General features: G+C 38.1%; 2 protein-coding genes across 12 annotated transcripts in view; one reads left to right on the plus strand and one right to left on the minus strand.

The window, feature by feature from the left end:
• Positions 1–2,499, plus strand: part of cast (calpastatin) — a 101,467-nt gene extending 98,968 nt beyond the window's left edge. For 4 of the 11 annotated variants that reach the window (XM_062063436.1, XM_062063446.1, XM_062063374.1 and 1 more), the window contains one exon: positions 1,738–2,494. The gene's annotated coding sequence lies outside the window, so the exon portion shown is untranslated. Of the gene's footprint in view, positions 1–1,737 lie in introns of all 11 variants that reach the window. The other 7 variants (XM_062063384.1, XM_062063399.1, XM_062063366.1 and 4 more) reach the window with 5 other exon arrangements.
• A 1,525-nt stretch (positions 2,500–4,024) lies between these two features.
• On the minus strand, positions 4,025–10,004 carry cd8a (CD8a molecule). The gene is made up of 6 exons (XM_062063529.1): positions 9,896–10,004; positions 9,518–9,838; positions 9,363–9,455; positions 9,188–9,283; positions 8,777–8,816; positions 4,025–5,317 (listed from the first exon to the last, which is right to left on the minus strand). Exons 1-6 carry the CDS (start codon positions 9,942–9,944, stop codon positions 5,269–5,271), a joined length of 648 nt encoding a protein of 215 aa, XP_061919513.1. The 5' UTR covers positions 9,945–10,004; the 3' UTR covers positions 4,025–5,268.
• Positions 10,005–12,606: the final 2,602 nt, after the last annotated feature.

The following is a 12,606-nucleotide window of genomic DNA, read 5'->3' on the forward strand; positions in this document are numbered from 1 at the left end:
AATGTTGAAATTTAATATTTATTCTGCACATTTTTACAACATTAGCAACCATTAGTAAATCAGAGGCTACTCAGAAGGTGAGATAACTCCTGGAAATGACAGTCTTAGAATGTCCAAAGGTATACAACTGTGTGTCCAAGTTAAAGGAAACAGCAGGCTGTCTTCTTTTTATAGATTTATTACAATCTTTGGCAAGCTAGGTAATGTTTGCTGTGGTCTGGAACAACATGACACACAAACAACTATCAGAAATGCAGCCAATATTACCGTAATTTCCGGACTATAAGCCGCACCAGCTAAATTTAGGGGAAAATACAGATTGCTCCATATATAAGCCGCAGGGTTTTGATGTGTAATTAGCGTAGTATATAGGGGTTCCTGCTACCACGGAGGGGATTGTTGGGACAGAGATGACTGTTTGGGAACGCAAAGCGTCCCATTTATTAACTATAAATCTTTCAATCATTCAATCAAACTTTCACATCTTTGACATGGCGAACAGCATTCGTGCAGAGTACAAATAATACAACGGTGCAAAGTAATACAAAGTGCTCGCCTGTACGTTATCAAAATAACCAGCCTATGAAAAGTCAGTCTTTAATCATTGTGTCATCGTCTTCCTCCTGCGTACTAAAACCACCCAAATCCTCTTCGTCGGTGTCGGAGAAGAACAGGCCGTATATAAGCCGCACCCTTGTATAAGCCGCAGGGACCAGAACGAGGGGAAAAAGTAGCGGCTTATAGTCCGGAAATTACGGTACATACAGATAATGTGTCATGAGACATGCAAATACAGAGGACGTAAGTAGAGGAAATTATATGAGTTCAAATATATCTACAAATGAGGCATAATGATGCAATATGTACATACAGCTAGCCTAAATAGCATGTTAGCATCGATTGGCTTGCAGTCATGCCCTGACCAAATATGCCTGAGTAGCACTCCAACAAGTCAATAACATCAACAAAGCTCACTGTTGATTCCTATTGAAGCTTTTAGCTTGACGCTCCTCAGCTTTGTCCTGCTCCGCTTGCTGCGGCGACAACAAACAAATGTTCAGACGCTCCTCTTCGTTTTGTATCGTTTACTATTGTCACTTAATTATTCAAAAACGTAACACGATAACGATGTGGGAACAAATGAATGGCAAAATAAACAGAGTTTGTTACAGCAAGAAAAAGTTACAAAAAGTAAGAGTGAGGTCAAAAAACTGTGTGGCTCAATTCCCCCGCACCTGACTGTCCTTACCCATAATGCACTGTGTTAAAAAAACCAACCTACCACACAGATCCTTCCGCCATATATGCAATTTAAACAGTTACGTCATCAAATTATTTAGACAAATGTAATAATTATTCTAAGCATGCAAATAAAGTAAATAGTCCCATTTTGGCTGAATATACATAAAGCACCTACCATAAAATATGTAAATTAACTTAAACAGCATTTAGGCTCCTACACTCACCTTTGTGCATTCATGCACAGTATAAAATGTTTGGTGGACAAAATGAGACAAAGAAGGAGTGGCATAAAACACGTCTTTCTGTGGCAGCGTCGGGATTTCTAACAATTGTGTCATGTTGTCCGACCTAAACTATCAGTGGAGCTGTTGTAGCGACAGAGCAGCCGTGACTATTACACCAGCAGGGCCTGAAAAAGCCCGCCTATCGCACGCAGTACGTTACATGCCAGAGTTGAACACTCCACAAAGTAGTGAATGCATGTTTGTGTTGCAGGTTGTCATGCAGTCTGACCTCCACAGGCCACGCAGTGAGGAGATTCTACTTTTCTAAATCATTAAGGATGTACATTAGTTCAACACACACACACACACACACACACACACACACACACACACACACACACACACACTCATCAGTCAACGGCGTTCTTGCTTGGTTTCACTTAAAAGTGGCTGATAAGACACTTTCACTTTTGTTGGCGGGAACATGCTGGAGACAAAATGAGTTCAAATCAGTTAAACGTGTGGAGGGAACTGAGAGAAGGCAGGTTTTGTCCGTCATGTTGGGTTTTTAAAAAAAATATATATTTCCAGCGCTAGAGTGGTCACTTCAGCTTGCAGGAGTGTACAGTATTATTAGGAAGTGCTGACCTTCCATTAATACACTAGTGTGCAGCCTCGCTCTCAGACCCTTTTCACGCACACGCCATTTACAAAACTAATATCCGTCACCAGGGAGGGTCTTTGCTATATATTTTTGTAAAAAGTCCAATTGCACTTTGTAAACCGACGAGCTGTTTACGACAAACTGTAAAAAAACAAAAAAAGATTTTACTCTGTGTTAGGAAACACTGTATGACTTCCAAAGGGCTTTTTTGTTTGTATGTAAAGACAAATACGTTATTATCCCTCCCTTCTAAGCTGTGTGTGGGTGTGCATCAGGAGATGGGAGCTATATTTTACTAATACTCTTTGAAATAAAAGTCATGAAAAGTAGACGTGCCTCGCCGTTTGTGCCTGAAAGGGATTACAATATGAATTGTGTGTGTGTGTGTGTGTGTGTGTGTGTGTGTGTGTGTGTGTGTGTGTGTGTGTGTGTGTGTGTGTGTGTGTGTGTGTGTGTGTGTGTGTGTGTGTGTGTGTGTGTGTGTGTGTGTGTGTGTCAGACCTGAACAGCAACACAAACTTCAGACTTGGTGCAGGTTTTTCACGCTGCAAAAAAAGGTGTAACAACCCGCTTCCTGTTGATGTGGAATGTGGGGGCTTACAAACAACTTCTTTATTTTTTTTGTTGCTAAAACTATTGAAGGTTTTTCTATCATTTAGCCAAGATCCTGAATGACTGATGGTGGGGACGCAAAATGAGCGGCTTTGATGTGTTCAATTCTCAAAGTGACATATAAATAAAGACAAATATATCGCGTTGGATTTGAGCTTTCTTTGATTTGACATAGTGATGTCTCAAGCTGAATATCATATCGCTCAATTTTAGCAAGAATATTGCATAGACCACAAAAAAAAAAGGATGTAAAATGCACAATTTATTTTGACAGCCATTCAACACCAGTCAAAAAGTCTAATATAAATGTAAACATTCAATACTAATTATATAGCTTTTTTAGAAATCAGAGCAATTGTGTTGAGTTATTGTGGGGAAATAACTACAAATGTTTACTTCATACACTAGCGGTGTTACAAAAAAGATCAATTAGAACAGTGTTGTCAAAGTCATTCTCATTGAGGGCCACATTGTAGTTCTGGCTGCCCTCAGAGGGCCGCTTGTAACAACCAATGACGCATGCATTTGATTATTATTTCTATTTCTTATGTACACAGTAAAAAAAAAAAAATCTATTTTTTACAGTAAAAAAACCAGGAACTCAATCACCAGAATTTGACCATAAGATGTAAAGTGGTTTTTGCAACATATTACGGTACATTTTTATTTTATTCTGGCAACTGAGCTGCTAATTTTTTACCCTTAAAAAAACAGTGATACTGTTTTACCATAAACAGTAACAATAACAAGCATAGATCTTACAGTAACAACACTGGCTGCTCAGTCCACACAATTTCCCCTAAACAGTGGTAGACTTTTTTTCAATTTACAGTAATATGCTGTAAAAACATTGCAAATTTTACAGTAACATGTATTGTCATTTTTACAGTCTACAATTTGATGGATAACTTGCTGTAAAACCATAAGTCAAGCAGAAATGTAAGTATTTTAACAAAACAAAATGTTTGGGAAGTATGATAATATATTGTTGGGGTAATACTAAAGTTGAAAAGGTATGCAATGTCATGTATTTGTTTCTGTTCAAATGGAAAGAACAAATACATTTAGTAAGAACAGACAAAGTACTTAATTGACGCATATTATTTCCAGGCCTTTGATGTGGCGGGCAGATCTGGCCCCTGGGCCTTGAGTTTGACATCCCTGAATTAGAATAATACATAGATATAGAGAACATACAAACACTTTATTTATTGAAAGTCAACAATTTAGTGCATTAGCAAACAGCTAAAATGACGTATAAAGCAAACTATAACCTGCTAGCCAAGAATGTACAACAATTCTTCTCAACAAAAGAGGAGAACTATAACTTAAAACATGTGTCTGCACGTACAACACTTAAAACCTTGAGCACAGGGCTGTCCAAGTCATTTTAGCTCAGGGGCCGCATGGAGGAACATCTGTGCACACAATCCTGGCTTTTAAACTACAAAATAAAGACAACTTCAGATTGTTTTCTTTGTCTTACTTTGGCCAAAAATAGAACAAACACAGTCTGAAAATATTACAATAAAAATATTAGAACAAAGTAAAGTTTATATCCATGAAGGAAAGAAGAAAGTGAATGAATGTTTATAACTGAATACATTTACATATGCATAAAAAAATGATTTTCTTTTGTATTATATTTTTTTGAATGAATGAAGTAACGTTTATGACCACCTTTTTCCAAAAGACAATATAGACTGTGAGATATAACAGCATAATGCATACATTTATCATTTGTTTTCAAAACGCTTACAAAAAAGTGGGACCTCAGAAACTTACTGTGGGACCCCATTTGCATGCCTTGTTGGGGCCCCTGGGGGCCGTAGATCATTCATTCGCGGGCCGGATCTACAACAGTTCTTCTCAACTAAAGAGGAAAATGTCATTTAAAACATGTGTATGCACGTACAACACTTAAAACCTTTAGTATATCAGTTTGTGAATTAAATGATGGGATGGATTAACCACAGAAATGAAATATAATTCCCTTTAAGAGACTGTTGAAACTACAAGTGTTCACATACTACACACAACAAGAACATCTTCAACACTTTATTTTTTGAGATGAAGATTATTTATGTATTTAATATTTGTTTACTTACTATGGTATATTATTGATTTATTCACTGTTCCGTTACAGAGAACAAGGAAATGGGATGAAATTGCTATGGTGTGAAAAAGTGTAGGATTAAATAAGATCATCTTCTTTTGGGTGGTGCTGTCCTGAAACAAGTGATGCACTACATGGTATCGCATGCGTGTTCCACATAAAGTGAAACTCCACTGAACTGAAGGCACAATGAAAATGCAAAACTAAGAAATGTATGAGAGAAATGCTACTAAAATGGAAAACAATATACATCAATTCTATTTAACTGGAAATGTTTTAACACTCCTGAGAAATACAGATTGGGGTTTTTTAGTGAACAATTTTTTTTGAAATGACAAATAAAATGTCCGTGGGGCAGACACACATTTGGAGAGAATGTGTTTGCTTCACTTAAATTAGTAGAAGGAAGTTCAAGTGTGCTGCGCTGGTTGTTTTTTTACAGCTGCCATCTTCTGCGGCCTGAATGACACCAAAAACAAAGTCGTTAAAAACAGATTTTATTCAAAAAATAATATTGTGCTAATTAATCATAGCATTTATTATATTTTAATTTTTTTATTATTCAATCCAACAAAATAATACAAAACACAATTCCAATTTGAAAAGAAACTTTCAGAACAGCAATCAACAGAACAATTGAGAGGACACACAAACATGACACAAAACAATCCAAAAGCGGCCAAACAAAAATGAACAATATCAACAACAGTATCAATATTAATAAGAATTCCAACATAGCGATTATAAATCCCTCATTGACATTATCATCACAGCCATTTATAAACAATAAAATAATAATGTGACAGTGACTTACACTTGCATCGCATCTCATAAACTTGACAACACGTTGTGTACAATATTTACCACCAAGATAAAATAAGTCATAATGTAGGTTCATTTAATAGTTCAAACACATGTAAATAATGGATCCCATATTCCAATATATGACTCATTATTATCTCGACTAAATGCATTTTTTTCTACTGATATCATCTCCATAGCTTGTGTGTACCAGGCAGTATTTATTATGTGTGTATATCAGTCAGTATTTATTATGTGTGTATACCAGTCAGTATTTATTATGTGTATATATAATAATAATAATACCTGGGATTTATATAGCGCTTTTCTAAGTACCCAAAGTCGCTTTACATGTAGAACCCATCATATCACTCAGTATTTATTATGTGTATATATCAGTCAGTATTTATTATTTGTGTATATCAGTCAGTATTTATTATGTGTGTATACCAGGCAGTATTTATTATGTGTATATATAATAATAATACCTGGGATTTATATAGCGCTTTTCTAAGTACCCAAAGTCGCTTTACATGTAGAACCCATCATATCACTCAGTATTTATTATGTGTATATATCAGTCAGTATTTATTATGTGTGTTTACCAGGCGGTATTTATTATGTGTGTATATCAGTCAGTATTTATTATGTGTGTATATCAGTCAGTATTTATTATGTGTATATATCAGTCAGTATTTATTATGTGTGTATATCAGTCAGTATTTATTATGTGTATATATCAGTCAGTATTTATTATGTGTGTTTACCAGGCGGTATTTATTATGTGTGTATACCAGTCGGTATTTATTATGTGTGTATACCAGTCAGTATTTATTATCCATTTTTTTAATATTACCCTTTTTGTTATGATGCATATTGAAAGAAATGCATTTTTACACTGCAAAAAGTGAAATCTAAGCAAGATGAAATATGTCAAATAAGGCTGATATTTGCTTATTTTCTGTCTGATAAGATAATTCTTCTCACTAAGCAGATTTTATGTTAGAGTGTTTTACTTGTTTTAAGTGTTTTGCTCCTAAATGATGTCAGTAAGATATTACAGCTTGTTGCTGAGATTTGATGAGCTATATTGAGTAAAACATGCTTGAAACTAGAATATCAAAAAGCTGTGTCATCAACACTCACAAGTATAAAACTGCTTTTTTAAAGTCATCATTTCTTACTTCAAGCATGAAAAAAAAAAAATCATGATGCCGTGCGCATATCATTATGTCAAGATAATGGCACTAGCATTTACTTCATTTAAGAATATTTTTCAACATATTGAGCGAAAAGGTCTCTTTCTAGCAAGAAAAGTGCACTTGTTATTAGTGAGAATATACTTATTTGAAGCTATTTTTGGGTTCATTGAGGTTAGCTCATTTGACTTGTTTTGTAAAGTCTTGACAAGCCACATTTTCTTGTTCTATTGGCAGATAATTTTGCTTAGTTCAAATAAAATACCCCCAAAAAAATTAATTTTTGTTGTTGTTTTTGAACACTGACTTTTTGCAGTGTAGTCCTTTGTTCAACTTATTTAGTTATACTAGTGGTGTTCCTCAAGGTTCCATTTTAGGTCCACTCTTATTTCATTACGTGGGCTATTCAACTGGTGGCCTGCAGGTTCAGTTAAAAAAAAAAAACATGTAAGAGACTCACATTTTTTGCAGCAGATTCTTAAAAACGCGAGAGTGCTGTCATATAGATGATCTTTGACTAGCTTTTTCGCAAAAAAAAAAACAAAAAAAACCTCTAACCTTGACAAAATACATGTCTACTGTAGAGGACACTGGTTGTCTGGATATTGAGCAAAAATTTGTCAACATATTGAGCAAAAAGGTCTTTGGGTTTTTTTCTAGCAAGAAAAGTGCACTTGTTATTAGTGAGAATATACTTATTTGAAGCTATTTTTGGGTTCATTGAGGTTAGCTCATTTGACTTGTTTTGGAAAGTCTTGACAAGCCACATTTTCTTGTTCTATTGGCAGATAATTTTGCTTAGTTCAAATAAAATACCCCAAAATTTTGTAATTTTTGTTTTTGTTTTTGAACACTGACTTTTTGCAGTGTAGTCCTTTGTTCAACTTATTTAGTTATACTAGTGGTGTTCCTCAAGGTTCCATTTTAGGTCCACTCTTATTTCATTACGTGGGCTATTCAACTGGTGGCCTGCAGGTTCAGTTAAAAAAACAACAACATGTAAGAGACTCGCATTTTCTGCAGCAGATTCTTAAAAACACGAGAGTGCTGTCATATAGATCAGTGGTCCCCAACCACCGGTCCGCGGACCGATTGGTACCGGGCCGCACAAGAATTTTTTTTTTATTTATTTTTTTTAATGAAATGAACATAAAAAACACAATATACACATTCTATATCAATATAAACCAATACAGCCTGCAGGGATACAGTCCGTAAGCACACACGATTGTATTTATTTATGTAAAAAAAAAAAAAATTTTTTCTTTCTTTTTAAATACACCCCCCCCCCCCCCCCCCCCCCCACTCGTGGGACAAATTTTCAAGCGTTGACCGGTCCGCAGCCACAAAAAGGTTGGGGACCACTGATATAGATGATCTTTGACTAGCTTTTTCGCAAAAAAAAAAAAAACCCTCTGTAACTTTGACAAAATACATGTCTACTGTAGAGGACATTGGTTGTCCGGATATTGAGCAAAAATGTTTCTGGGTTTTTTTCTAGCAAGAAAAGTGCACTTGTTATTAGTGAGAATATACTTATTTGAAGCTATTTTGGGGTTCATTGAGGTTAGCTCATTTGACTTGTTTTGGAAAGTCTTGACAAGCCACATTTTCTTGTTCTATTGGCGGATAATTCAAGTAAAATATCCCTCATTTTGTTTAGTTTTTTCTTGTTTTTGAACACTGACTTTATGCCGTGTACTCTTTGCTGCCACGTTACTAAAGTGACGCAGTGTCGTTGGGATGTTTATATATTTAGGAATGTGGTTGCTTCTTTTGTTTTCAAGCGTAACTCTTTTATTCTCTGACATTCCCACAATACATTATTCTTTTTTTTAACTACTTCCTTATTACGGAACACATACCTCTGTTTAGTTCCATTTCATGTGTGACTAGTAAGACTTAAAAAAGGACATACCTCCTCTTGTAATGATGCGGGCACCTGCGTGTCCTCACTTCTGCAACAAAACATCCAGTAGAAGTTTGACGTGACAAGTTTGACAGATAAAGTAGTGTAAGTTTGACAGATAAAGTAGTGTAAGTTTGACAGATAAAGTAGTGTAAGTTTGACAGATAAAGTAGTGTAAGTTTGACAGATAAAGTAGTGTAAGTTTGACAGATAAAGTAGTGTAAGTTTGACAGATAAAGTAGTGTAAGTTTGACAGATAAAGTAGTGTAAGTTTGACAGATAAAGTAGTGTAAGTTTGACAGATAAAGTAGTGTAAGTTTGACAGATAAAGTAGTGTAAGTTTGACAGATAAAGTAGTGTAAGTTTGACAGATAAAGTAGTGTAAGTTTGACAGATAAAGTAGTGTAAGTTTGTACTGACGGTTGCAGTAGACGATGAGGATGAGGATGATCAGGACTAGAAGCACGCAGCTGCCCGCTAGTGGAATAAGAACAGTGGGACTACAAAGCAGGTCGTCTGACAAAAAGAAAGGTGTGGATTATTTTCATGACGGTGGTAGAAAATGGATGGAGTTGGAGATGTTGTGAAGTTTCACCTTCCTTTGGAGTTGTGTGGCAAACACACGGCGAGGCGGCGGTGGCTTTGACGGCGGGGGCAGGAGTTTCCTTTAAAGCGGCCTCGGTTTTTTCTCCAGAAAAAAGAGCACAAGTTTGATATGATTTTAAAAAAATGCAGTTTTTCCCAACTCACCTCCCTGCAGTCGCGTGACGGCACCAAACAGCAGCTGGTTGTTTTTAAGAGAGGCGCAGCTGTAAAGGCCGCTGTCACGATCTCTGCTGAAGGAAGCCACGGTCATGACGTTGTTGGCCATACTTTTACCAGCGAACGTGCCGGAGTACGAGGCGCCCTCGGACTTGATCATGCCCTGGTTGGAGAAAGATGCGATGAAGTCCACGCCCGATCCGTCCAGCACTCGGAACCAGACCACCATACTGCCCGTCTCGGAGGGCACGCACTCGATGGGAAACGCCTGCCCTTCTTTGAGGGTGTGCACGGCCGCGTCGGTGCATTCTGCAGGACAAGCAGCAGATTTGTGACTGAGCGCTACAAACATTGAAGAGAACTTACTGTGGTCCAACAGGAGCAGTGTCAGGATGTAGATCCACTGCAGAGCCATCTCCGAGTGATGCTGTTTGAGGCGGGGGGGTCTGCTAGTGGTGTAGCCACGCCCCTTCCTGCTGCACATGTGCCCTACTGCGTGTTTGAGGAGGAAGTCAATAACTGTGACCCCTTTATTATGTTGCTTATTATTCTTTAACTTCAATGACAAGTCACCAAGAATGTCAGGCCGGGGGGAACTTTTTTATCATTTAAATCAGGGGTCCCCAAACCACGGTCCGTGGGCAGAATACGGCCCGCCAGCGTCCAAAATCCAGCCTGCAGGAAGTCCCAAGTTGAATTATTAAAAAAAAAAAAATTATTTATTAAGATTAAAGTACCAATGATTGTCACACACACACAAGGTGTGGTGAAATTTGTCCTCTGCATTTGACCCATCCCCTTGATCACCCCCTGGGAGGTGAGGGGAGCAGTGAGCAGCAGCGGTGCCGCGCCCGGGAATCATTTTTGGTGATTTAACCCCCAACTCCAAGCCTTGATGCTGAGTGCCAAGCAGGGAGGTAATGGCTCCCATTTTTATAGTCTTTGGTATGACTCGGCCGGGGTTTGAACTCACAACCTACCCATCTCAGGGCGGACACTCTAACCACTAGGCCACTGTAAACACGGTAATCCATTTTCCACCGCGTGTTACTCTCGGTGTCTAAAAGTGCATTTTCTCATTTGTTTTTATCATATTTGGAAATATTTGATATATTAATGATGATAAGTGGATGTGTTGTGGCAGTTGCGGATGTCACCAATGCGTGTGAAGTGAAAACCATTTCAGGTGACTACCTCTTGAAGCTCAAGGGGAGAATGCCAAGAGTGTGCAACGCAGTAATCAGAGCAAAGGGTGGCTATTTTGAAGAAAGTAGAATATAAAACATGTTTTCAGTTATTTTGTTGTGAAGTACATAACTCCACATGTGTTCATTCATAGTTTTCATGTGACAATCTACAATGTAAATAGTCATGGAAATAAAGATTGAATGAGGAGAAGGTGTGTCCAAACTTTTGGTCTGTACTGTATATAATATGATACATACATATATACACATATACATACACTAAATTGCCAAAAGTATTTGGCCACCTGCCTTGACTCACATAAGTGCCATCCCATTCCTAACCCATAGGGTTCAATATGACCTTGTGCAGCTATTACAGCTTCAACTCTTCTGGGAAAGGCTGTCCACAAGGTTGCAGAGTGTCTTTATAGGAATGTTCCACCATTCTTCCAAAAGTGCATTGGTGAGGTCACACACTGATGTTGGTGGAGAAGGCCTGGCTCTCAGTCTCTGTTCTAGTTCATCCCAAAGGTGTCCTATCAGGTTCAGGTCAGGACTCTGTGCAGGCCAGTCAAGTTCATCCGCACCAGACTCTGTCATCCATGTCTTTGTGGACCTTGCTTTGTGCACGGGTGCACAGTCATGTCCCACAAGGTTGGGAGCATGGACTTGTCCAAAATGTTTTGCTATCCTGGAGCATTCAAAGTTCCTTTCACTGGAACTAAGAGGCCAAGCCCAACTCCTGGAAAACAACCCCACACCATAATTCCTCCTCCACCAAATTCCACACTGCACAATGCAGTCTGAAATGTAGCGTTGTCCTGGCAACCTCCAAACCCAGACTGGTCCATCAGATGGAAAAGTGTGATTCATCAGTCCAGAGAAGGCGTCTCCGCCGCTCTAGAGTCCAGTGGTGATGTCCTTTACACCACTGCATCCCACGCTTTGCATTGGACTTGGTGATTCATGATTCCATGACGCTCTCTGCGTACTGTACGTGGGCTAATTGGAAGGTGACATGAAGTCTGGAGCTGTGGAGCAAGTGACTGTGCAGAAAGTCAGTCAGTTCATGTGGTCTACCACTTGGTGGCTGAGTTGCTGTTGTTCCCAAAAATTTCAGGACTAAATTTGTTGCACAGGTGGCATCCTGTGACAGTTCCACGCTGGAAATCACTGAGAGCGGCCCATTCTTTCACACATGTTTGTAGAAACAGTCTCCATGCCTAAGTGCTTGATTTGATACACCTGTGATTAGTGATTAGGACACCTGGTTGTCATCATGTGGATGGCTGGACACCATACTTTTGGCAATATAGTGCATATATATATATATATATATATATATATATATATATATATATATATATATATATATATACACACACCAAATGTATTTAACCCAATGTGGCCCCTGAGTGAAAAAGACCCCTGGTCTAGACTGTAGATGGAAAGTTAAAGTGTAACGATACATACATTTTTTGCTGTTTTACTCCAAGCATAAGTCACAGAGTTACTGTAATAATTAATAATTGTCATGACAAGTCCTCTAATGACCTTTTCTTCAGTTTCCATGTCATGTCATTAGTTTGTCTTTGTCTTGGTTCTGGTGTTCCTCGTCTCTCACTAAGTTCTTGCTCTCCTGTGGTCTGCTGCTGCAGGTGCTTCCTTACTTTCTGTTTTTTTACCTGCACATCGCCTGCTGTCTCTGCATCTTGGGGTTGTATCGCCATACCATACCACACCATTAATAATGTTATACATTGGAAATATCTACCACTAGAAGTGAACGTGCACAGATGTGGTATACCTTCAATGGACTTTGACACTATTTCCACACTGATGGCCATGCAAGACCCGGACCAGGACCCATCAGGACCCATCAGTGTCCCT

This window comes from Entelurus aequoreus, linkage group LG01, assembly GCF_033978785.1.
Source record: "Entelurus aequoreus isolate RoL-2023_Sb linkage group LG01, RoL_Eaeq_v1.1, whole genome shotgun sequence".
NCBI lineage: Eukaryota > Metazoa > Chordata > Actinopteri > Syngnathiformes > Syngnathidae > Entelurus > Entelurus aequoreus.